The following is a 25,022-nucleotide window of genomic DNA, read 5'->3' on the forward strand; positions in this document are numbered from 1 at the left end:
CGTTATAAAATACTGTTGACCATTCCAAGCAGATGTTGGAAAAGGTCCACAAATGTCTGTATGAATAAGTTCTAAGACGTCCAAAGTCATGTTGGCTTCAAATCTCCTTTTATTGGTTTGTTTTCCTTTTATGCAATTTACACAGATACTGAAGTCCGTGAAATCTAAGGGATCTAGAATTTCGCATTACACAAGTCTCTCTATTCTCCTTTGAAAGATGTGACCTAATCGTTTGTGCCATAACGCGGCCGAATTCTCGCTAGTTAATTTTCTCTTTACACCTCGAGTACTTAAATGCAAGGATTCATTAAATGAAGCATTTATCTCAATGGAATATAGATTATCATATCCTGATAAAGAACCGGAACCAACCATATTTGAACTGTGAAACAAACTAAATTTTCCATTCTCAAATGAACAAGAATAACCACATTTGTCCAAACAAGAAACAAAAAGAAAATTCCGTCTAAAAGACGGTACCACAAAAGTTTCATCAAGATCCAAATAAAATCCAGTCCTCAATAATAATCTAAATTTTCCAATTGCTTCAACTTCAACCTTCTTGCCATCGCCCACATAGATGTATCTTTCAGCATCATTTGGCTTTCGGCAATGGAGGCAACCCTGCATAGACACACTGATGTGAGTGGTTGCACCAGAATCCATCCACCAGGTGTTCTTAGGTACCGAAGTTAAATTAACCTCAGAACAAACCAAATTAAGAAGCATACCTTTCTTAGCACGCCAAGCGTGATAATTAGCACAATGCTTCTTTACATGCCCTTCAGCTCGACAGAAGAAGCAACCAGTCTCCTCAGGGTTATCTAGCTGCTTTTGATGTTTCTTCTGATGTGCTGTATTCACAGCTTCCTTATCCTTCTTTCTTTTCTTTCCCTTGTCCCCGCTCTTAGAGGTTGAGGCTAGGTGAGCACTTTCTGTCTTATCTTGCTGCAACCTTTCTTCTTCCTGAACACAGTATGAGATGAGCTCATTAAGAGACCAAGTCTCTTTCTGACAATTGTAGCTCACCTTAAACTGGCTAAACTGTGTTGGAAGAGATATCAGAGCTAGATGCACTAGCAAGTCCTCAGAGAGTTCAAGCTTAAGTGCTTTCAGCTTTGAAGCAAGATGAGACATCTCCAGTATGTACTCCCTGATATTGCCTTTACCCTTATACTTCATTGAAATCAGACTTGTCAAGAGCGTACCAATTTCAGACTTTTCGTTCTTGACAAACCTTTTCTCAATATCAGCAAGGAATTCCATAGCCGTAGTAATAGAATTTGACATAGTACCTCTGAATGCTTCTGGAATGGCTTTCTTCATGATCATCATGCACATGCGATTCGATCTTTCCCACTTTTCCATCTCCCTCTTGTCATCAGAGGTACTCTTGTCCGTAAGTGCCGGAGGAGCTTCGGTTCGTATCGCCAGGTCAAGATCCATGACCCCGAGAACAATCAGCAAGTTCTCTTTCTATGACTTGAAGTTGGAGCCATTCAGCAAAGGAATTGAATTGATGTTGGCAGAAATATTTCCAGGAGTCGTAACTGATACAAAGAACAATAAACAAACAAGACATGCTTAGAGAAAAACCTAAATCGAAACTCAAAATTCAAATTCAAATATGGTAAATCCCATCTCAAGATACCGTGCACTCCATCAATATTATGTCTTTGGACAAAAATAGTGACTTGTAAGTGATATCTTGGTGCACTAATCAAATACTGATAATAATGAACATATCAAATAATAAATCTTCCTTTGGACCGATCTACTATTCACATGTAAAACCGAAGAATCATCACGTATTTATAAGCGCAAACATACATGCAATCAAGTTAAACATTTACCTTCTTTTTGGCCGATAAATATTCACAATAATTACAAGTACAAACCTTTTATATTTTAAAAATAAATAAATTTCCACAAGAGAGGCCACTTTGATGACATGTTGCTTTAATTAATTTATTTTAAAATATATATACTAAATAATGCCATGATTTGAATTTAATTTAACCTTTTTTTTATGGGCTGAACCCACCACTTTAAATAAATAAAGGCCCCATTAGGCATTAATCTGAAAAAACTAGGGCAATCAGGCAGCTATCCTTTTAACCACACGGCCGTCTCTGCCTATTGCCGTTGATCTGAACTGCTTATGCGATTAATATTTCTAATGATCTTTCATACTAAGGCATAAAAGTAAAATAAAAACATAAGTCTTGTATAATCAAAAGAAACCGAAACCCAACATACATATGTATAGACATACACATATTTTGAATGGAATAAAATAATGTATATGTTAATGTGTATACAGACTGATGTCAAACCCAACATCGCAAAACCAAAAACTAAAAAAAAAAAAAAAATTCTATTGAACCTGATGACGTAATCAAATATCATCACAAAAGCATACTCATGTTATATGAGACAAACGATCAAAAGGAGATGATAATTATGATGAATACAACATATTATCGCAATGACACTATACACAGTGATCGAAACTGTAAATATATTGACGCACGATTGTGACGAAAACACGCAATAAACATATACCGAAATTAATCGATCAAACAAAAGAAAAAAAAAACTTTTGCATAGACCCATTAAAAAAAAACTGATGATACCAAAAATCAAAGAAATTAAAAAACGGTAATTTCTCAAGAATTCAAACATGATTGACTCTGATACCAATTGTTAGATCCGAATGTCACAGGTGAAAACCATCACTTAATTCCATGACCGAATCATGTTGAATAATTCAGAACACCTAAATCAATAGCGGAAGCGTACCTGATGAATCCATGACAGTTGGTCTTCTAGATCAACGCGTATACCTCAGAGAGCCCTTTGTTTCTCTCTTCTTCCACTCTGACGACGGGATATCAGAAAGTGACAAGAATGTTACGTGTGACCTAGGGACCAGTCGTATTTATAGGCAACCATTAAGTTAACCTAGCGGACTTCCTATTTCAGCCCATCATAGAAATAGAAGCCATAGTGGTCTACACATTAAAGATCCACAACCTATTAGATACATTAAAGCCCAATATCCGTACACCAAATTAGATCACTTTTAACGGGCCATCTTTATTGACAGTTCACAACACATAATTATTTAACATATAAGCCCAACGTTGGATTAAGGATCCAACATGTTGGATTAAAGATCCAACAATTTCCACTCTTATAGTCAAGAATGGCTGAAAGTTGGAATCACATGCTACATATTTTTAACAAAAAAAAAAACAAAAAAGGAATTTGTGGAGACTCGAAGTGACTATATATCTGATAAAAATGAATTATACCTTGACAATAAGAAGATACCCCTTTGGCCCAGTTACAGCTCGAATTCCCTGATGTTCAGACACATTATATCATTCTCCAATTTTATACACAATCAGGATCAAACGAATCTAAGAGAAATTAAATTATACAGCTAGAATCGCATCGACGGTCGGAGAAGCAAAAACATACCCGGCATGTGCCGGCTCATGCCCACTTCCACCTCCTGAATTTATTCAACATGTATGAAAGATCGAGAAACTTAGACATAGATTATCAATTGGAAATTTCATTGCAAAGTTATTATAAGTCCCTTATTTAACTTAAGTGATTGAGCACACCAAACAAATAAGGCCCTGCGTGAGAGAGGTAACAAGAACACATGTGTGCTCACTCGGGTTTCCACGAAGACAGCTCGGGGGTGTCAGAGGTTCGCCAAGTGGTGGAAGTACCTCCGTATCTGTCGCCTTTCACGGCATCGGCCGAAGCGTAAGACTCGAGTTCGGCCATCTCCTCGGGCGAAAGTTTCACGGACAAAGCCCCGATGTTCTGCTCGAGATTCTTGACTTTGGTGGTCCCGGGAATGGGACAAACGTCCTTGCCTTGGTGATGAACCCAAGCCAACGCCAGCTGAGCTGGAGTACACCCTTTTCTCGCCGCCATTTCGCTAACCCGCTCGAATATCGCTTTGTTGTTCTCAAGATTCTCGCCTTGAAATCTCGGAAGATGCTGAAACAAAAACAAAAATGAGATGACACTTTTTCATATCCGAATGAAGTAATTTGGTTGTTTTGAGCAATTAAGCAATTTTGATCACTTCTGAGTTAAAGAATCAACAAAATGATTAAACAGATACAATTATAGCTTACTATCGCAGCCGATTATTTTTTACTTTTTTTTTTTAAGATGGAAATCAAACTATCAAATATCATATAGGGGGTTCAAATATTAAACTTGGTATTTGCAAATCCTTAAAAAATAGTTCTAAAACCATAGGAAACTAACCCTGCGAAAGTCAACATCGGACAGACTCTCCAACATTTTAGCCCCAGACGAAAGGAAACCACGACCTAGAGGACTATATGCAATGATGCCGATTCCAAGTTCCCTGAAAAATGTAGAGAAAAATGAAATTGAGAACATGGCAATACTTGATTGCTCATAGCTTAATAACATTTTGAGAACATAGCACAAATTATTTAGGGTAATTTAGCAAAATAGCCAGCTTAAACGTTGAGAATTGCTAAATAGCCAATGTTTGGTAAATACTAAATATTAGGTAAATAGCCAATTTTATATATTTACAAACGTAAATATTAAGTAAACAGACCAAACAAAACATCAATTTATTCAAAAATGACAACAGAAAAGAAAGGCTTTCCCTCTTCCCGTCGGCGAAGCTGATCCCGAACTTCGTCGAGAGCTCCATCTTTTCCCTCACCCCTCCTTTAAACGCCTTCACAAAACATTATTAGTTGGGAGTATTTTAAGAAGGGAAAATGAGGCTTGTCTATTAGCCTTAGTTTCTTCCCTATAAATATTATATGCGCCGATGTTCTTTGTAGAGTGCAAGAGAGTTGTAAACACATTTTCTCCGGATTTGGGTTTTAGTGAGAATCTCCAACGGCAAAATGGACATAGCTTTCGCATTGAAAGTGAACCACTATAAAACTGTATGCTCTTTATTTTGTTCTTCGCAAATTTTGCTTTATGATTTTAAGTCAGATTTATATGTTGAACCTTAACAAATCACTCTAAAAGTTATCTTTACACTTGAAGTGACTAAAAACGGAAATATTCATCAAGTAAATGTTCACAATGCATTCTTCAACAACGTTTTTAAAGGAGCTAACTTTATGGCACAATAAGAGGGAATCACTAATCAAACAAAATTTGTGACTATACAAAGCCCTTTATGAAAATATTTTATGTCCTCTAGCTCCTAAAAATATCAAACATCATGGGTTGCCTATTTGACACGATTTTTCATTAATATCACTATGTCAGTTTTTTTTACTATAATTTCTTATCAAATAAATTATATTTTTGCAAACTAGTTTCCTGTATATATATTTTGAGACAAATAGAAAAAGAAGAATATGATTTGACAAGGTCTTTGACGGTTAATCGTCGAGATATTTTTAACAAGCTCTGAGAAGAAAGCAAAACATATTGGCAAACATTAGGTGTTTTTCTACAAACTAACGAAATTAGTACCACGTTTTTTTTATGGCTTCTACTCGTACTTCTAGGGCTGAAATTGATAAATAAACCAAACTTGGTGCAAATCCCGAGACTTGTCAGTGGTCGAAGCTATGCGTTTATTCAATACCTTCGTTGATTTGAGACCCATTCCCTCTCTTCAGAGTTTCAATCAATTTATTGGCTCAATTTCAAAGATGAATCAGTTCTCCACTGTGGTTTCTATGTACTCGCATCTCGTCAGTTTTCGCGGCTCTGATTTCGAACTTGACATATGTGCTCTGACTGTTGTGGCTAAGTGTTTGTGCCGGTCAAACTCTGCAAAGTCAGGATTCTCAGTTCGCTCATGCCTATGTTCAACAGCCCTGCCTTGCCCATATATATAATACCACAACTGTTTTGACTTTTTTTACTAGTAACATTTAGATGTACAACTCAAATAACACGATTAAAAAGTTCTCATTAGCAAAATAGAACATTTGAGGCCTGCCCATGTAGATACGATTCCACTGAATCATTTGAGGGAAACGGCCTCAACTAATAGCAACTTTTATGCTTTGGATTAGCAATTACATTTTTAGACACTTTTACTAGTAGCTGTAAACTTATATATCTAAAGATGTTAATTGTAGAATTATAAGTCTACAGTTACTTTTAAAAATGTCCAAAAACATAACTGCTACTATTTTGGTCCAAGTTATTAAAATTATTACTAGTTGATGTCATTTCCCATCATTTGAGACATTATTTAAAAAAAAAAAAAAATTGTGAGACCTTAGTCAGTTGCCTATGTTGCTTAAAGGGTGGGCCGGGCTTGCTTATGATTGTTTACTTCTTTAGGCACCAACTTCTGCAATACCAGAAGTTCCATTTGTCACCTCCAAGGTTTAAAATATCGATACCGATACTCACACCGAGGTTCTTATTTTACGGATATATATTCTATAACAATTTTAATACCGACTACCGATTATATCGGTGATATATCAATTGTATATTGATTATCGACGGATATATCGACAAAAATCTTATAACAAAATATAATAAAATATAACCTATAACTCTTTTTGTATAGATATACACTATTAATATTTACATAACTTTCTCAATATTAAAAAATATAATAAAATATTTTTTTTCAAAGAAATTGTTATATTTTTATACTACATTACAAATATTCTTTAAAATAATAAAAAGGAATAGTATTATATATTTAATTATTTAGTCTATTAGTATAGATATCATATATACATATAATACGTTATTTGTCATACATATAATTATATGTATTATAAAATATAAATAAGGAAATATTGATAATATCATTATACTAAGTAAAATTAATAAGTAAAAGATATAAATAATAAAAAAAATAAAAAAACGATATTTTTAAATTTGGACGATATTTTGCGATATTTTGTATTTTTTAACTACTAAAAAATATCGGTATTTTATCGATATATCATTGATATTTTAACGATATTTATAAAACGATAACGATTACAACAAATATTTTACCGAGACTCTTCAAAAAACGATATATCGGCGATATATCACCGATATATCCCGATATTTTGAACATTGGTCACCTCCTAACATTTGGTATCATGAGATCCAAAGCTGAATGAATCGGCATGTTATCAAAATCTGAAATTAACACAACACGTTAATACAAATAACACATGATGCTCACGTATCAAATAAAACACACACATAAAACACAAAAGCGTAACATTTTGAAAAAATAAAAATAAATAAATAAGTCTAACTTCTAACCAAAGTAATTGCACTGACCCAAATACTTACATCAGTTGTAAGAGGAAAAAACAAAACATTTAAGAGGAAACGTTAGGAGTTATGTGGTAAAAAATTAGTCACTTTAAAAAGAAAAAAAGATACTGAAAAAAAAAAAGCATAGCTCAATATTAAAAGAACGGAGCTTTATTGTTGATAATAACTCTTACCTTGTCTCTTAATCCCTTGCACCAAATCTGGTTAAACATGGACTCTTCATTTTCTTTTTATTGGAGTTAGAGTGTTGTTCATTCTTTACATAAAAAAAAGTGTTCTTCATTTTTTTTTATATATTTTTGTGACTAAACCAGATAAGCTAGAATGGAAAACAGGGATAAACTAATTCAGATGTGTAATAGCTGATAATTTAGTTATGTTATTCTTTGTAGATTCGCAATAGAAAGTCCGTTGAATTTTTTTTTAAAAAAAGGATATATTTGACAAATAAATAAAACTTAGGGTTAATCTAAGAATAAATACGAAACTAAAAAACAAGGTATATATAGCATTTAACTTAAACTGATAATAAAAAAAATAACTATAACTAAAGCTCGAGATTGAAAAAAAAAAAAAAAATAATAAATAAATAAAACTTAAGGGTTTTAAATTGATAAGGGTACGTTTACGCTTAAAAAACCCTTTTATCCAGGGAGTTGTGGAAGTACAAAGAGTCCGAAATAAAATAGATTATATACATAAATGAAAAGGCAAAACCAAATGAAAAAACCTCACATCTTGAGCAGAAGAGCTTCAGGTAGAGAATCGACGAGCTCCGGATTGCAGAGATTGGGAATGGGTTTGAAGATGAAAGCTTTCCAATTCTTAACCGGTAATTCTGCTTCTCTCTTTGCCCATTTTCGTAATTACAATTCACATGCTCAGTTTGAGGCATTGGTCCAATCTCGGTGCAAATCGAGAGACTTTACTGTGGTCGAAGCTCTGCGACTCTTCGATACCTTCTCTGATATGAGACCAACGCCCTCTGTTCGGAGTTTTAATTATTTGATTGATTCAATGTCGAAGAAGAACCAGTTCTCCACTGTGGTCTCTATGTACTCACACCTCGTTAGGTTTCGTGGAACTGATTTCCAGCCCAACGTCTGTACTTTGACCATTGTTGCCAAATGTTTGTGGCGGTCAAACAGTGCGAAGTCAGGCTTCTCAGTTCTCTCCGTGGCCATTAAAAGTGGACCTTACCAGCCGCGGTCTTCAGCCCAATGTTGTTGGCTATACTTCATTGATTAATGGATTATGCAAATCTGGCCGCTTGGAAGAAGTACAGAAACTTCTAGCTGACATGGACAATGATGGAGTTTCGCCTAATGTCCACACTTACAGTGTTCTCATTGATTCACTTTGTAAAGTCGATAAAATCCAGGATGCGATCTCACTGTTTGAATTGATGGAAGTAAAAGGTGTCCAGCCTAATGTTGTCACATTCACTTCTCTGATTGATGCGTTGTGTAAGGTTGGTCGATTGGAAGAAGCAAAGCAGTTCATTGAGAAGATGGTCGATTCTGGAATTCTCCCCAACATCATCACTGTCAATATAATGTTGGATGCTCTTTGCAGAAATGGAAGAGGCAAAGAGGCACTGGATAATTTTGAAATTATGAGTAAGAGGGGTCTCAAGCCCGATATCTACACCTACAATTCTTTGATCTACGGTTTGTGCAAGTCGGGCTTACGGAGAGAAGCGAAAGAGCTGTTTGACAAAATGAAGGATCAAGGTGTATCGCCGGATGTAATAACATACTCTATTTTAGTCGATGCTTTCTCCAAGGTTGGAAGGACAAAAGACGCTTGGGCTGTGTTCAAGTTGATGATTCAAAGAGATATCAATCCAAACATTATGACATACAGCTCTTTGATATGTGGGTTGTGTCGTTCTAATAATATGGAAGGAGTCGAGAGGTTGTTTGATAAGATGGTGTCTCTAAATATCTATCCTAACATCGTTACTGTAAATATTCTTATCGACGGGTTTTCTAGAGATGGGAAGATGGATAAGGCTCAACAATTGTTTGAAGATATGGTGCAGCATGGTTCGAAGCCAGATTTGATAACTTACAACACATTAATAAATGGGTTTTGTCAACAAGGTGAGATGGAGAAGGCAACAGAGATGTTTGAAGAAATGTCATCAAAGAATATTATGCCGAATATTGTTTCGTACAACACTCTGGTCCAAGGCTACATAAAGGGGGATCAAATAGGTGTTGCTCTCAAGCTTCTCAAGGATATGATCTATGGCGGCGTGGTACCTGATTATATAGCAAGGAACAGTTTGAAGAAGATTCATGAAATGAGGTTGAAAAGCACGTAAAATAACCCTGCAATAGGCGGTGAAGGTTATTAATTTCGAATATGTACTGGTCTTAGTTTTGACATGTCAAGGTTAGTTATTTCTCTTTTTTAATTTTTTTTTATTTCTGTAAGGTGGAGTAACATATTCCATAGAAACCAAATGTAATACTCTGAATGTAAAAACTTTGTCTTCTTTGCTGTTTCCACTTGTCAAAGGCATGGTGGTATCTGTTTGAAACCAAATTTAAGCATTTGATCGTAATGTTCTTGAAATCACAATAATTAGGTTGTCGTTTAGTGACTGTGATGATAGTACTGGACTCGTATTGATAAAAACGAGTTGTAAAAGAAGTAAAGGCATGATATTTCGATACAAGTCACTATTACAGACAACCAACAGAGAGAGAGAGAGAGAGATTTACCAACCACTTCCATGTGCGAGCTCGAGAGAGTGGATGTGAAAGAACAACTCATCGATCCAACGATATCAGATATTCTAGTTATTTGTTTGGTCGCAAGGCTCGTCTACTTCCCTACGCAATATTTTCATATTCTCAAAGCTTGTAGTAAAACTAATATGTGCCTTCAACTCATTATAACATAAAAGGCAATCAGCCTAAAACACATTTAAGTTCACATTCATTCAAACATAATAAAAATATCAAAGTCTCTGTCGCATAGAGAAAATATCTCTAAGTGATAAAAATACTAGCTACCTGATTGTGAACAAACTCCAAGACATTATCACGCAGCTTGAACGCCTGTCACGATTGAGCTCTCTTGGGATATTTTCAAAACGGTAAATTTTTTTCAAAATCGTAAACATTTTCAGAATGGTAAATATTTTCAGAATTGTAAGCAGTTTATAGTAATGTAAAAGATTTATTAAGATTGTAAACAGTAAACTCAACCATAGAAAATACCTTGCTGATTCAAATTCACTGCAACAATATCAAGCATGTCGAGGCCCGAGTTGTGTTCGAGACGACTCAGAGCAAGCCTTCTTCAAGGACCATCACCATGTACCATCACGTGTGCCATTTCCTCTCTCACTTCTCCGTTGCATTTTCCTCTTTCTTCAGGAAGTTGTCAAAACTGAAATCTAATCGCTTCATTGCTCTGCGGTTCTGGTTTAGTTTGCAGAAAATAAAAAACCGTATATGTGAAAACAAAGCAAGATCGTTTCCGACCAAAAGCACTTCGGTATCGGACCAACGACTTAGAACATTCACCCAATGTCCGCTCGGGGATTTCATCAAACACGCGACGGACAAGTCCCACAAATCGCAACTCAAAGCCGGAACAAGACAATTGGAGTCATATATGTAACCTTTTACCTAAATATATGAACAAGCATTACAAGGATAAATAGCAGTAACAACAAATTTTTTTTATACATGTAGCTATGTGTGACATATAATGTATCTGTAGTAACTTTTGCCTAAAACTATCACACGAATTGCAAGAACACGCAAACACAAACCAAAAATATATAGAAAGTAAAGAACACAACCAAGTTTTTTCTCGTGCTTTGCTCAAAAGAACTACGTGTACATTGAGCTCCGTCGGATGTATTATGATCGTCTTGATTACACCCTTAGCCTCACCAACTCTTCTTACTTTACAAAGTCACTCAATCTCACAATACATGCGAGTCTTTTTCACAGTTTCTCACAAGGAAACACAATCAAGATGATCACACAAGAATACAACACTCAGAGAGAATAAGAGGAGGAGTAAACCCTAGCGGTAAGTACAACAGAACATGTTGACTCGAACAAAGGCCTCGAGCTCGTTATATTAAAGACAAAGCAGCCAAATGAGGGTATGACCATCGGATTAGGCGAGATCCACGATTCAGATTGAAGAGCTGCTCCAATGTCGTAAGTCCTATATGGACAATACGATAGAGCACTAATCTCCAAAACGACATACACCTAACTCGCCTAGTCAGCTTGCAGTTGGGCTTCAATCCAACAATCTCCACCCTGAAAGCTATGCAGCTCCATGCAATCAAGACTCACTTAGTACAGACTACGGCTTCTTCAACAACTTCATCAATCAGTACCTGCAAACAATTATTCAACAAACAGTAAGTCCATGCAATGCTTTAACTTAGCAACGATAAAAATTTTAGTGCCCGTATCAGAAGGATTATCTTCAATGTCTATCTTAAACAACTTGATCACATTAGTGGCTATCAAGTCCCTGATGTAATGGAACTTGACATCCACATGCTTCGTTCTTTCATGATAAAATGGGTTTTTACTCAGATGTATATAGCAGATTGACTAACCATTTGAGCCTTTTTCATAAGGCAAACATCTCAAACTACTATGCATTCTGATTCTGTGGTGGACATAGGCTATAACCCATTTCAGTGCAGTCTAATGTTCACCACCAAGATTGGACATAAATTAATCTGCTCGATAGAGATATGGCAAAAGACTGATCTGGTCTTTTGCTAATCATGGCATACATCAATGAGCCAATAGCATTAGCATAAAGAACACCTTCCATTTTTAATATCTCAGTTTTCGACTAAGGGCACAGAGATTTGCTCATAACAAAATGTAGGGCCAAAGGCATAGAAACTTACTTGCAGTGAAGGCTCCCAAACTTTGTAACAACCTTTTTCCAAATAAGGTTTTTGATGAACCTTAGGCCAGAACCTCATTCTGTCACGTTCCATAATCATGCCTAAGATTCTTTTGGCATGCCCCAAGTCTTTCATATCAATAACAGAGTCCGAGTTATTTTTCAATTTGTCTTTCTTTTCCACACTCTTGTTGATAAGTAACATATCATCAACATATAATAAAATGTAGACATGATTATATTTCGGAGAAGTGTAGTAGAAACAACTATCATAGCTGCTTCTTTTAAAACCAATACTCATTACAAAAGAGTCAAACTTTTTGTTCCTTTATCTTGGACTTTGTTTCATACCATATAAGATTAATGTAAGAGACAAACATGCTCAGGATTTGTTTTGTCTACAAACCCTTCAGGCTGTCTCATAAATATTTCTTCATATAATTCACCATGTAAAAAAGCAGTTTTTACATCAAGTTGTTCAAGTTATAGATCAAGATAAGCCACAATAGATAACATTACTCTGATAGTCTTGAACTTGACAACTGGTCAAAAGATTTCAGTGAAATCTACACCCTCCCTTGGAGTGCAGCCTTTTGACACAAGCTTGCCTTTATACCTAGAAGGATCTATGTCAGATAGACCCTAGCGGTTAGAACAACAAAACGTAATGACTCGAACAAAAGCCTCGAGCTTATTATATAAGAGACAAAGCAGCCAGATGAGGGTATGGCGTTGGATTAGGCGAGAACCACAGTTCGAATTGAAGAGCTGCTCATATGTCGTATGTCCTATATGGACGATAAAACAGTGCACCAACCTCCAAAACGACATACACGTAACTCGCCTAGTGGGCTTGTAGTTGGGCTTCTGCACTGACTGATGGGCTTCAATCCAACAGTCTCAAATATTTTTTTTATCATACTTTCAAAATATTTAATCCACTTTTTATAACAAACAAATAAGTACCTCAAAACCAATTCCATCGTCAAAACTAAAAAAATTATTGTTAATCCAGTCTTGATTGTGTTAAACCAATTCCATTGCCAACACCAGAATCCTAAACACAAACCAGAATCCAAATTGATAATCATGCGTTCAAAAATGATAATCATGTTTTCAAAATACACAATCGGTACCCAGAATTCACATGCATATAATCAACAATTCAAACATAATATAATCCACTCTAAAATATACACAACCACACGCAAATTAATCAACAAAAATTTAGCGATATAAGCCACATAAACATAAGCGTTTGCATTTTAGCCAACGTTTTGTAAATTTTTCGTAAATAGCCAAAAACTTTTGTAAATATTTAGTAAATAGTCATATTTATTAGAAATTTGTTTAGCGCTTTTTGTTATTTTGGTAGCATAAATAGATTGACGTGACTATTTACAAAAAATTAACGAAACGTTGGCTATTTTAAAATTTCTAACGTTTCATATGGCTAGATAGCCACTGGACCCATTAATCAATGGTTCAATAATAATAATCCAATCTAAAAAAAAACACACAAACAATTGAAGGAAATACAAGAAATGCACATAAAAGAATAAGAAAAAATAACAAAAAATAAGAAGACTAGATGGAAGCAAGTATAACTCAGTTTGATAACTATGGCGACGGCGATAGATATCAATAGCGACGAAGACCGATGATGGCAACGACAAAGATCGATGGCGATGGCGGCGGAGATTGATGACGATGTAGGTCGATGGCGAATGGGGTATAAATTTGACGGGTAGAGTGTTTTGTCAATGGTAAAAGGCTAGTGATTTGTTGAGTGACATTGGAGATTGGGGATTAGCGAGTGAGGGTATTTTGGTGATTTTTTTTTTTTGCTATTTAGAAAGTTGGACTCTATTATTAAACCCATAATTAAATTGGCTAATTAAAAAGGGAATTTGGTTTAGAATACAGTGAAACTAAAGAAGCATATTCAAATAATATCTTTGAAAAAATAACGATTAAGAAAACATGGTTACACTAACTCATAAAAACCTCTCTCCTTGAAAGCTTTTTCTCTCTCAGCTGCTAGGGTTTTTTCCACATCTACATCTAGACCTCTCCCCAGGGCCAAACCCGACGGAGACTTCAGTCACCGATTGAGTGTCTTTTGGCTTCGCGGGAGGAGGTACGGCGGACCGAGACCGGAAAAAGGAGTCAATAGCAGAGAATGGTGATGGAGGTTTTGTGTGACAATTTGAGTCATGGGTGCTGTTGCAGCACGGTTCCTTGGAGGCAGAGGCATGGCGGCTCGGTTCCTCGACGACGAAGGCTCGTCCCCTTGGCATCGGCAGTGCGGCTCGTCTCCTCTGCGTCGGCGGTGAGCCTCGGAGCCTCGGTGGCGAAGTGGCTCCGCTCCTCATCGACGGTGGTGCGGCTCGTCCCATGGTGATGGCACGTGATTCTGTGCCTCGACGACATTGGAGGGGCTCGGCTCCTCGGCGACAGTGGTGCATCGTGGTTTCTCGGCAACAACAGTGTGACGTGGCTCTTCGTGGTCATCATCCTCCCATCATATCGGTATTGGCTCTCGTGTGTCGGGGAATCTGGATCCGATTTTAGATTTTCTTTTTAGTTTTAGTTTTAGATTGTGTGTGAAACTTTTATGTTATTGTTGTGATTTGCTTGATTTGGTTTATTATGGAGGCGGAATAGCAGTCGTCCCCTATTCCATTATGGATTTCTTGTTAGGGTATTCTCTATGCAGGCTGAAGAATCATTTTCTTCTTAGTCACCGGACCAAGGTTGATTGGATTTCTCCATCATTCGTTATGGATATTATAAAAGAGCCATATGTGTGCTCGATTTTTCTTGTGCTCGTTGTTCTTCCTCTTATCGGAAACATGCACAAAATTGCGCGATTATTTGAACTTAGTGTTAGATTCAGTTCAACTTAGGTCTGTTGTATTCCTTATACTAAGATGTAATTCTCTGGTATTTGTGGGTATTTTACCCAATTCCTAATGGGAATCCGTTTATCTTCAACAACAACAACAACAAAAAACATGGTTAGACTTTGGAGAGTGCTCACATTTTATTGAATGAAACCAATATCGTATGTATTAGAAAATGCATCTAATACCGCATACAACCCTATTATCGTAATCAATCGAAGAACACATGTCATTCATCATATTCGTTAAAATAAAAATCAAAGAGATCACTTCCTCATTTTTACCAAACAAAAACATTAGGACTTGAAGTAGCATGGACAAAACCATACAACTTTGACACGCGTGATTTTATTTATTACGATTTATGTTCATCACTAAGATTAAATAAATCCCCACATACGTTTAGAAGAATCACATGTTAAAAACATATATAATTTTCGAATAAAATTAATTCAAATTTTGGACAATCTATGCCCATCGTGATTCAGTTATTTTCTTAAAATCCAAATAAATTTCTAATACTTCCGTTAATGATAATAATGAGCATGGTCTGGATAAAATCATGCAAAACAAAATCAACCCACAATTTTTTTTTTAAACCATACCATACCTTATCCATACCCATTTATTTTTAATGGATTTAGGTTTAAGTAAAATCCTTAAAGGTACAAAGTATGCCATAACTTAAAAATCATACCCGACTCATACCAATATAACTTTTAATGGGTAATATACGTACTCTACTCGTTAACATTACCCATTTATTCGGGTAAAACTCTATCTATGGCGAATAGAGTCTTACAGGTAGATCATGCGGGCACGTGAGTACATAGGTAAAATTGAAATCCCTCTCTCCATCCAGATTAATAAAACAAAGAAATATATATATACAAATTAAGTATTACTAATTTCTTAATAATAAAAAAAAATTAAAAGACAATAAAAAGTAGTAAGCACCCACATTGAATTTTTTTTTTTTTTTTTTTTTGTAAATTGTACATGGAAGTGGCTAAAGAAAAATTAGGTAAAATGACATATATATCTTGTGTTTTAGTGAAATATCGACTTTAACCTTGGTTTTAAAAAATGTCGAGTTCATACCTTATGTTTAACTAAAATGACGAAATTATACCCTGGAATAGACAACATTGCCATGAATATTATTTTTATTGACTTTTCATTGACGTTGATTATAAAATCTATATGTAAACACCAATTATCTTTATTCATTCGCGTCATATATGCAATTTATTTAAAAACTAAAAAATAAACAAACAGACTCGTAATCGTGAAGAACACATAAAGAGACAAAGGGGTAAAAATCGACAGTTGATAGTCATCAAAATCACAAATTCGAACAGAGAATCCAAGATTCATAATTGCAATTCGAACAGGGAATGAAGTCATATCTTGGGAGATATGAATTTTATTACTTAATTTTAATCTATGACTATTTTATTTCAAAATTGAAAATTTAGAAGTTAAGGTACTGGTTTGGATTTGATTCGATTTGTTATTTACGTGTACGTTTACTTATATTACAGGCCATTCAAGCGAAGAACAAGGCGAATCGCGCGAAGAAGAAGACGAAGACTCGACAGGAGACGATTGGGTTCTCGACCCACCGCATGAAGAACGTAAGTTTTATGTTTATATGATACATCAAATCGTTAAAATTATCTAACACTTGAAGTTTTGTTTACATGCAGAAGAGCGCCGAGACAGGCGCTTTCGAGAGCTTGTTTGCGAACTACAAGCGCCAACATCAGTCCGACAAGTCCGAATGGCTGACTCCTGAAGCCTCCGCACGTTATGTAAGTTTACATTTATTTTTCTTATTTTTCGATTAATATATACTAACTAGTTAATTATATCAGGATCGACTGGTCGATAGGTTCAACACGTTGCGAGCGGAGGCTGAGCAACAAGGAGCGGATTTGATATTTCCGTCCTAGAGCAGCAGGCGATCCGCGATATTATGGGTTCGCGGACTGATCACTTGATCGGCGTCGGACGTTTGGTGCCACAGGGAGCACGGATGGCGGCTGAAGTCGCCGAAGTCTACGGTTTGGAGGCTGGGACGTCGCAACCAGGATATATCTCGCAGGAGGTGTTGACATCGACCCTCGCCGCGTTCGCCGAGGCAATACAGAGTCAGGTGCCCGGCCTCAACCTGAGCTCGTTTATGCCTCAATTTCCGCAGAGTTCGCAGCACGCTCCGTCATCCCACAGCCAGCAGACTCCGACGGCCGGCGTCCACACTCCGACGCCCGGTGTCCACACTCCGACGGGCGGCCAGCAGAGGACTCCCGACGCTAGCCAGCAGACGACGCCCGGCGGACCAAGTCAGTCTACTCCGACGCCGCAGCCTGCAGAACTTCAGCGCCAGCAGAAGAGCGTTTCACGTCGAGGAGGGGGAAACGAGCGGCGGGACGACAAAGCAAACGTCGCGACTAGTGTTTTATTAGATATTTTGTGTATAGTAGATTATTATTTACATATTTCTCGATAACCAAAAACGTACGTAACCGGATTTTATATATTTCTTGATTTGGATAATATAATTTAGTTTTTATTTGATTTTTCATTTTAGAATTTCATAAACAAAAAACCATAAAAATAAATAATTAACGCCGAAAAAAATAAAAAAATAAAAATAATAATAATTAGCGACGACAAAGTCGTCGCTAATTATTATTACACACAAGGTATTAGCGACGACTTTGTCGTCGCTAATTCACGCGGGAAATTTACCCGCGCTAATTAGCGACGAAAAAGTCGTCGCTAATTATCTGTTTCAAAATGAAAAAAAACTTCTCGTCACAACATTTAGGGACGACATTATCGTCGCTAATATCGTCGGTAAATATATAGCGACGATTAAATCGTCGCTAAATATATTTAGGCACGGACATTTAGCGACGATTTAAATCGTCGCTAAAATCGTCGCTAAATACATTTAGCGACGAATATCGGGTTATTACCGACGAAAAAAATCGTCGGTAATTGTTGTAATTGTTGTAGTGTGCGTCAGCGGTGCGCCTCGGAGCCTCGGTGGTGAAGTGGCTTCACTCCTCATCGACGGTGGTGCGGCTTGTCACACGGCGATGGCAGCGTGACTCTGTGCCTCGACGACAGCGGAGGGGCTCAGCTCCTCGGCGACAGTGGTGCATCGTGGTTTCTCAGCAACAAAAGTGTGACATGGCTCTTCGTGGTCATGATCCTCCCATCATATCGGTGTTGGCTCTCGTATATCGGGGAATCTGGTTCCGATTTTAGATTTTCTTTTTAGTTTTAGTTTTAGATTGTGTGCGAAACTTTTACGTTATTGTTGTGATTGGCTTGATTTGGTTTATTATGGAGGCGGAATAGCCGTCGTCCCGTCTTCTCTTATGGATTTCCTATTAGGGTATTCTCTATGCAGGCTGAAGAATCATCTTCTTCTTAGTCACTGGACCAAGGTTGATTGGATCTCTCCATCATTCGTTGTGGATATTATAAAAGCATCATATATGTGCTCGATTTCACTTGTGCTCGTTGTTCTTCCTCTTATCGGAAACATGCACAAAATTACGCGATTATTTGAACTTAGTGTTAGATTCACTTCGACTTAGGTCTATTGTGTTCCTTATACTAATGAGAATCCGTTTATCTTCAACAAAAAAAAAAAAAAAAAAAAAAAACATGGTTACACTTTGGAGAGTGCTCATATTTTATTGAATGAAACCAATATCGTATGTATTAGAAAATGCATTTAGTACCGCATACAACCCTATTATCGTAATCAATCAAAGAACACATGTCATTCATCATATCGTTAAAATAAAAATCAAAGAGCTCACTTCCTCGTTTTTACCAATAAAAAACATTAGGACTTGAAGTAGCATGGACAAAACAATACACCTTTGACACGCGTGATTTTATTTATTACGATTTATGTTCATCACTAAGATTAAATAAATCCCCACATAAATTGTAACAATAATTCTCGAACGTTTAGAAGAATCACATGTTAAAAACATATATAATTTTCGAGTAAAATTATTACAAATTTTGGACAACCTATGCCCATCGTGATTCAGTTATTTTCTTAAAATCCAAATAAATTTCTAATACTTCCGTCAAAGATAATAATTAGCACGATCTGGATAAAATCATGCAAAACAAAATCAACCCACAATTTTTTTTAAACCATACCATACCTTATCCATACCCATTTATTTTTAATGGATCGATTTGGGTCCAAGTAAACTCCTAAAAGGCACAGAGTAAGCCATAACTTAAAAATTATACTCGACTCATACCAATATAACTTTTAATGGGTAAGATACGTACTCTACTCATTACCATTTACCCATTTATTCGGGTAAAACTCTATCTATGCCGAATAGAGTCTTACAGGTAGATCATGCAGGAACGTGGATACATGGATAAAATTGGCATCCCTATCTCCATCCAAATTAAATAAAACAATATATATAAAGTTTTGTAAATGACTAAGCCAATTCAAACCTAAGAATTTCATTCTGTCATACGTTTCAATTTTTTTTTATTTATAGCGATTCTGCTTATGTGTCACATTATTTATACCATTTTTACCCTTATTAATTAGTTAATATAATTTATTTTCGAAATTAATAAAATCTAATTTATTATTCAAAATCCATAATTATTAGGATCTTAGTTATCTCTCTATCTCTCTCTATCTATTTTTCATGTTCACTCTCTCTCTCTCTCTCTCTCTCTCTCTCTCTCTCCTCTCTCTCTTTCTCTCTCTCGTCACATTTTTTTAGCCATGGACAAATGTCAAAATAATAAAAACCGTAGTTAATAATCGTTAATAACTGTTAATAGGTTTCTGCTTTAACTAATAGTCGGTAATAACTGTTAATAGGTTTCTGGTAGAAACCTATTAACAGTTATTACTGACTATTAACTGCGAGATGCTATTTTTTTAAACCTCTGTTATGGCTAAAAATGTAATAAAGAGAGAGAGAGAGAGAGAGAGAGAGAGAGAGTATTTAGGTATAAATAAATTATTTTCATTTAATTTATTTTTGGTAAAGAATTAGGGGAAAAAATAAGGGTAATTATGTCTTGTTGCATCAAAGATTGGCTATTTATCAAATATTACTAAAACGTTGGCTATTTCACAATTTTAAGTTTTAAAAAGGCTAATAAGCTAGAGCGCCCATATATATATATATAAAGTATTACTCAGTCCAATTGGAGGTGAACATGTATGGCATCAAGACGCCCACCTCTATTCTAATTTCTTAATAATAAAAAAAAAATTAAAAGACTAAAAAGTAGTAAGCACCCACATTGAATTGTTGTATTTTTTTTTTTTTTTTTTTTGTAAATTGTCCATGGAAGTGGCTAAAGAAAAATTAGGGAAAATGACATATATATATTGTGTTTTAGTGAAAAATCGACTTTAACTTTTGGTTTTAAAAAATGTCGAGTTCATACTCTCTATTTAACTAAAATGACGAAATTATACCTTGAATGAATCTTATTTTTATTGACTTTTCATTGACGTTGATTATAATATCTATATGTAAACATCAATTATCATTATTCATTCGCGTTATATATGTAATTTATTTAAAAACTAAAAAAATAAACAAACATACTCTTAATCCTGAAGAACACGTAAAGTGACAAATGGGTAAAAATCGACAGTTGATAGTCAATCAAAATCACAAATTCGAACAGAGAATCCAAGATTCATAATTGCAATTCGAACAGGGAATGAAGTCATATCTTGGGAGATATGAATTTTATTATTTAATTTTAATCTATGACTAGTTTATTTTATCAACGAAAGAGAGATTTATGACACTGTTATCCATTTTAGGGTATAATTTTGTCATTTTAGTTAAACAAATGGTATGAACTCGACATTTTTGAAAAATCAAAGGCTAAACTCGACATTTCACTATAAAACACGTATATATGTGTTATTTTCCCAAGAAAAAATAAAATGTATTCTTCTCTGAAAACAGGGATTCGAATTTCGCATTTTGTTGCGGATACCGCATGCCCAAAATGTTTTCGCAAATTTCACAAATATCGCAAAAGATGTCGCAAATACCACATTTATTTTAGAGAATATTGAAACCACCACAAGTAGTTTAGATTCTTTTAGCAAATACTGCATATATCATTCATACTACGCAGTATACTCTCGTAAAATAACACGGTAAGAGGTTAACCAATAAACTTGAAGTCGCGACACGATAAGTAACTGATATTTCAAACCTGATAAGAATCAGCACATACGACCATTTAACTAGATTATCGATTGGAATTTTCATTGCAAAGTTATTATAAGCCCCTTATTTAACTTGAGTGATTGAGCACACAAAACAAATGAGGCCCTGCGTGAGAGAGGTAACAAGAGCACATGTGTGGTCACTCGGGTTTCCACGAAGACAGCTCGGGGGTGTCAGAGGTTTCCCAAGTGGTGGAAGTACCTCCGTATCTGTCGCCTTTCACGGCATCGGCCGAAGCGTAAGACTCGAGTTCGGCCATCTCCTCGGGCGAAAGCTTCACGGACAAAGCCCCGATGTTCTGCTCGAGATTCTTGACTTTGGTGGTCCCGGGAATGGGACAAACGTCCTCGCCTTGGTGATGAACCCAAGCCAACGCCAGCTGAGCTGCAGTACACCCTTTTCTCGCCGCCATTTCGCTAACCCGCTCGAATATCGCTTTGTTGTTCTCAAGATTCTCGCCTTGAAATCTCGGAAGATGCTGCAAGGATAATGAGGTAGACTTTTTTTATATCCTTAATTATACAATATAAAACATGACAAAATGAATAGTCTATCTTCCCCATGTCAATTTTAGGGATTATCCAAATGAAGTAATTTTGTTGATTTCTGAGTTGAAGTATCAACCAAATGACTAAACAGATACAATTATAGCTTACTATTGCAGCCGATTATTGAGAATTTCAGTCTTGCACGTTTTTCCATCGTGACTGAAGTAGTAACAGAGAGACACTTTTTTAACATTGAAGATTTTTCACGTAACTTTTAAAGATTCAATATTAAAGTGCAATAAATCAAAAACTTCGAATATTTTTGTCGCCAATAACTCTTTTTTTTTTTTTTTAGATGGAAATCAAACTCTAAAATATGATTTAGGGGTTCAAATTTTGAACTTTGTAGTTGCAGATCTTTAGAGAGAAAAAAAAAGGTTTAAACCCATTGAAAGCTTACCTTGCGAAAGTCATTATCGGATAGACTCTCCAATATTTTAGTGCCAGACGAAAGGAAACCACGACCTAGAGGACTATATGCAACGATGCCGATTCCAAGCTCCCTGAAAAATGTAGAGAAAAATGAAATTGAGAACATGGCAATACTTGATTGCTTATATCTTAATAACATTTTGAGAACATAGCACAAATTATTTATAGGTCTATAGGATCTTTGCCTGCAGGTAGGGACAATATCTTCCTCGACGTCTCTCGTCCACAAGGACCACTCCAGCTGGATGGCTGTGATTGGATGAACAGCGTGCGCTCTTCTGATCGTCGAAGCCGAGGCCTCCGATAAACCGACGTACTTGATCTTACCCTCCTCAACTAGTTTCTTCAGCTCCCCAATCTTCAAAAGGGACCACAAGAACCCACAAATTGTCAAATCACTCCCAAAAAAACTAATAGAAAGAACAAAAAAATAATATAAAAGTAAACTTAATAACTAGGAGCAAAAACAAGTTAAAGTGAAGGATTAATCTAGTTAAAGTGATGATCAGTGGACAGATTTTTGGGTACTCTAATTATAACACACATCCCTTGAAAAACTCGTATCAAGTTTATCCTCCTCGGTAGATGAGTCACATCCGAAAACTCATAAAATTCTCTAGAGAGAGAGAGAGAGAGAGACCGTGATTTCGATGGGTAAGCGAGTGTCGATACGATGCTGGTAATAGAGGTCTATGCAATCTAGACCGAGTCGCTTCAAACTGGCCTCGCAAGCTGATCTGACGTAAGCAGGGTCGCCGCGGATTTCCACCTTCCCGTCATCGGTAAAGCTCGCGGCGAACTTCGTCGCCAGCTCAACCTTCTCTCTCACCCCTCCTTTCAGCGCCTTCACAAAAAAAAAAAAAAAAAAAAAAAATCACTTTCAGAAAGAGAAGAGAGAGAGAGAGAGACGAAGACGAAATACAGACCTTTCCGATGAGGATCTCGTTGGTGTGGGGACCGTAGACATCGGAGGTATCGAGGAACGTGACGCCGGCGGCGACGGCGTGGTGGATGAGAGCGATCATTTCCGGGTCGGGTTTGGGTGGACCGTACGCTGCTGACATTCCCATGCAGCCCAGTCCCTGCGCCGATACTTCCAAGCCCTGTGAGCCCAGTTTCATTCTCCTCACAGTCATCGTCGTAGCTGCAAATTCAGACGCCATTTCTTTGGGTTTACGAGATCGAGAGAAGAGTCTGTTATAGAGAGAAAACAGAGAGAGAGAGAGAGAGAGAGAGAGAGAGAGAGAGTTATTAATTTGTTGCCGAGTGTGAGCAAACTGTGGGTAGATGATTTACTCTATATATATAGTTTTGGAGCAGGACTGGCTGGTGGATGGGCTTACATAGTTGCTTACGTATTTTTCCATCATAATGTACGCTTTATGGAACAAGTTTCGTGGCCCTATTTATTATATGGTTTGATGCAGAAAAAAAATATTATTATGGAAAAGTAACCTCTTTGCTGACGTATCTCTCCATTAAGCTAATCGATTATGGATTAAGTTTGTATTCATTTCGTTGAAACTTGAAAACTTCTACATGACTTAATTAGTCTACGGCATGCATGCGAAAACAAATTAGAACACTAATAAACCAAAAAAGAAAAAGAAAAACACTTTTAGAACCTCCCACATGAATTTGATACTTAATTACTTCTTATAAGTGTGTGACATCTTCATTAAGCTAGTTTTTTTTAGCGTGATCAATTAAGTTGTGATACAAAATACAAAATGATACACACGATTCGTTTACGAAGTTGTGATCACCGTGAATAAGTTTGTTCAAGCCACTTTGATTATTTCCTCTATAGAGAAGGTCTTCTCTATAGTTGTTTCGGACTCGAGCTACACTCCTGTATCTTATTTGATCTAAAGTACAAATTATTAAGACGTTTTTTGTATTTAGCATTTGTGAATACGTGATGTGTTTTGATTGGTCGTGCTTAGTCTCGGATGGGCCAAAATCATTCTTCGAGATTCCAAAAAGCTAGAGGATGTTTAAGACAAAGCCAAAAGCATTCAAGAGCTAAAATGAATTTCAAGTCGTGTAATGGAATAAGAACCCAAAAAGGATGTGTCGCGATATTTTCGCACACACAAGTACACGTGTCGCCCAAGTAATATAGACATGGAAGTACGGATATCGAACACACGTGGACTAAGCTTAATTAATAATTAAATCAACTAGAACAAATTGAACTTAAAAGATGAAGGAGAAAAGTTGTCACAAAAAATTTTGACAACAAAATAAACAAAGCAAATTAAACGATGGTTTTACGGTTAGGCGAAGGTAAGGACTATGGCCTCACTAGTCTATACAATGGTCAAGATTCTAGGAATATATGTGCGATTTAAACTCAAACTTTGCTAGTCACGTTCACAATGATATCACTAAATCTCTCTCGAGCATCTAGCAACCTAAATTTATGCCGAAATTTTACCTCTCAATCTCAATTCCTAAAAATAAGGCAAGCATTGAACACAAGAACGTATAACGACTCTGTAACAACCTAGCTATCTTTAGTCTAGGAATGAATCACGGTGATTCAATTCACGCACACTAACAATCTAATATTTCTCAAGCATCAAGGTGAATTCAAAATTAAGAATGAGGTCATGACTCTCATTCAAGCATTAAGCATGAAATTGAATTAAGCGAATCAA

At 36.2% G+C, this 25,022-nt stretch overlaps 2 protein-coding genes across 3 annotated transcripts; one reads left to right on the top strand and one right to left on the bottom strand.

The window, feature by feature from the left end:
• Positions 1-3,596: 3,596 nt before the first annotated feature.
• On the bottom strand, positions 3,597-23,610 carry LOC149394158 (putative aldo-keto reductase 2). Of its 2 annotated transcripts, none has more exons than XM_089617266.1 (5): positions 23,286-23,610; positions 23,000-23,203; positions 22,545-22,717; positions 4,300-4,402; positions 3,597-4,023 (listed from the first exon to the last, which is right to left on the bottom strand). In XM_089617266.1, the coding sequence occupies exons 1-5, from the start codon at positions 23,520-23,522 to the stop codon at positions 3,685-3,687; spliced, it is 1,056 nt and encodes a 351-aa protein (XP_089473392.1). In that variant the 5' UTR covers positions 23,523-23,610; the 3' UTR covers positions 3,597-3,684. The 2 variants fall into 2 exon arrangements, with proteins under 2 accessions (XP_089473392.1, XP_089473391.1); XM_089617265.1 differs by lacking the exons at positions 3,597-4,023; positions 4,300-4,402 and adding exons at positions 21,504-21,857; positions 22,328-22,430.
• On the top strand, positions 7,990-9,726 carry LOC149394159 (uncharacterized). Its single transcript, XM_089616993.1, has 2 exons — positions 7,990-8,334; positions 8,402-9,726. The coding sequence occupies exons 1-2, from the start codon at positions 7,990-7,992 to the stop codon at positions 9,614-9,616; spliced, it is 1,560 nt and encodes a 519-aa protein (XP_089473119.1). The 3' UTR covers positions 9,617-9,726.
• Positions 23,611-25,022: the final 1,412 nt, after the last annotated feature.

This window comes from Urtica dioica, chromosome 6 (assembly GCF_054948205.1).
Source record: "Urtica dioica subsp. dioica isolate 48M chromosome 6, U.dioica_male_clone48M_v1_H2, whole genome shotgun sequence".
Classification (NCBI taxonomy): domain Eukaryota; kingdom Viridiplantae; phylum Streptophyta; class Magnoliopsida; order Rosales; family Urticaceae; genus Urtica; species Urtica dioica.

What these genes read in the sequence shown, in the direction of transcription:
- LOC149394159 (XM_089616993.1), top strand. Translation starts at nt 7,990, where the DNA reads ATGAAAAGGCAAAACCAAATGAAAAAACCTCACATCTTGAGCAGAAGA. An exon ending in AGAACCAGTTCTCCACTGTG is followed by an intron (nt 8,335 to 8,401) that starts GTCTCTATGTAC and finishes TCTGTACTTTGA; the next exon opens with CCATTGTTGCCAAATGTTTG.
- LOC149394158 (XM_089617266.1), bottom strand. Translation starts at nt 23,522, where the DNA reads ATGGCGTCTGAATTTGCAGCTACGACGATGACTGTGAGGAGAATGAAA. An exon ending in ACGAGATCCTCATCGGAAAG is followed by an intron (nt 23,204 to 23,285) that starts GTCTGTATTTCG and finishes TTTTTTGTGAAG; the next exon opens with GCGCTGAAAGGAGGGGTGAG. An exon ending in GATATTGTCCCTACCTGCAG is followed by an intron (nt 4,403 to 22,544) that starts GCAAAGATCCTA and finishes TACATTTTTCAG; the next exon opens with GGAACTTGGAATCGGCATCA.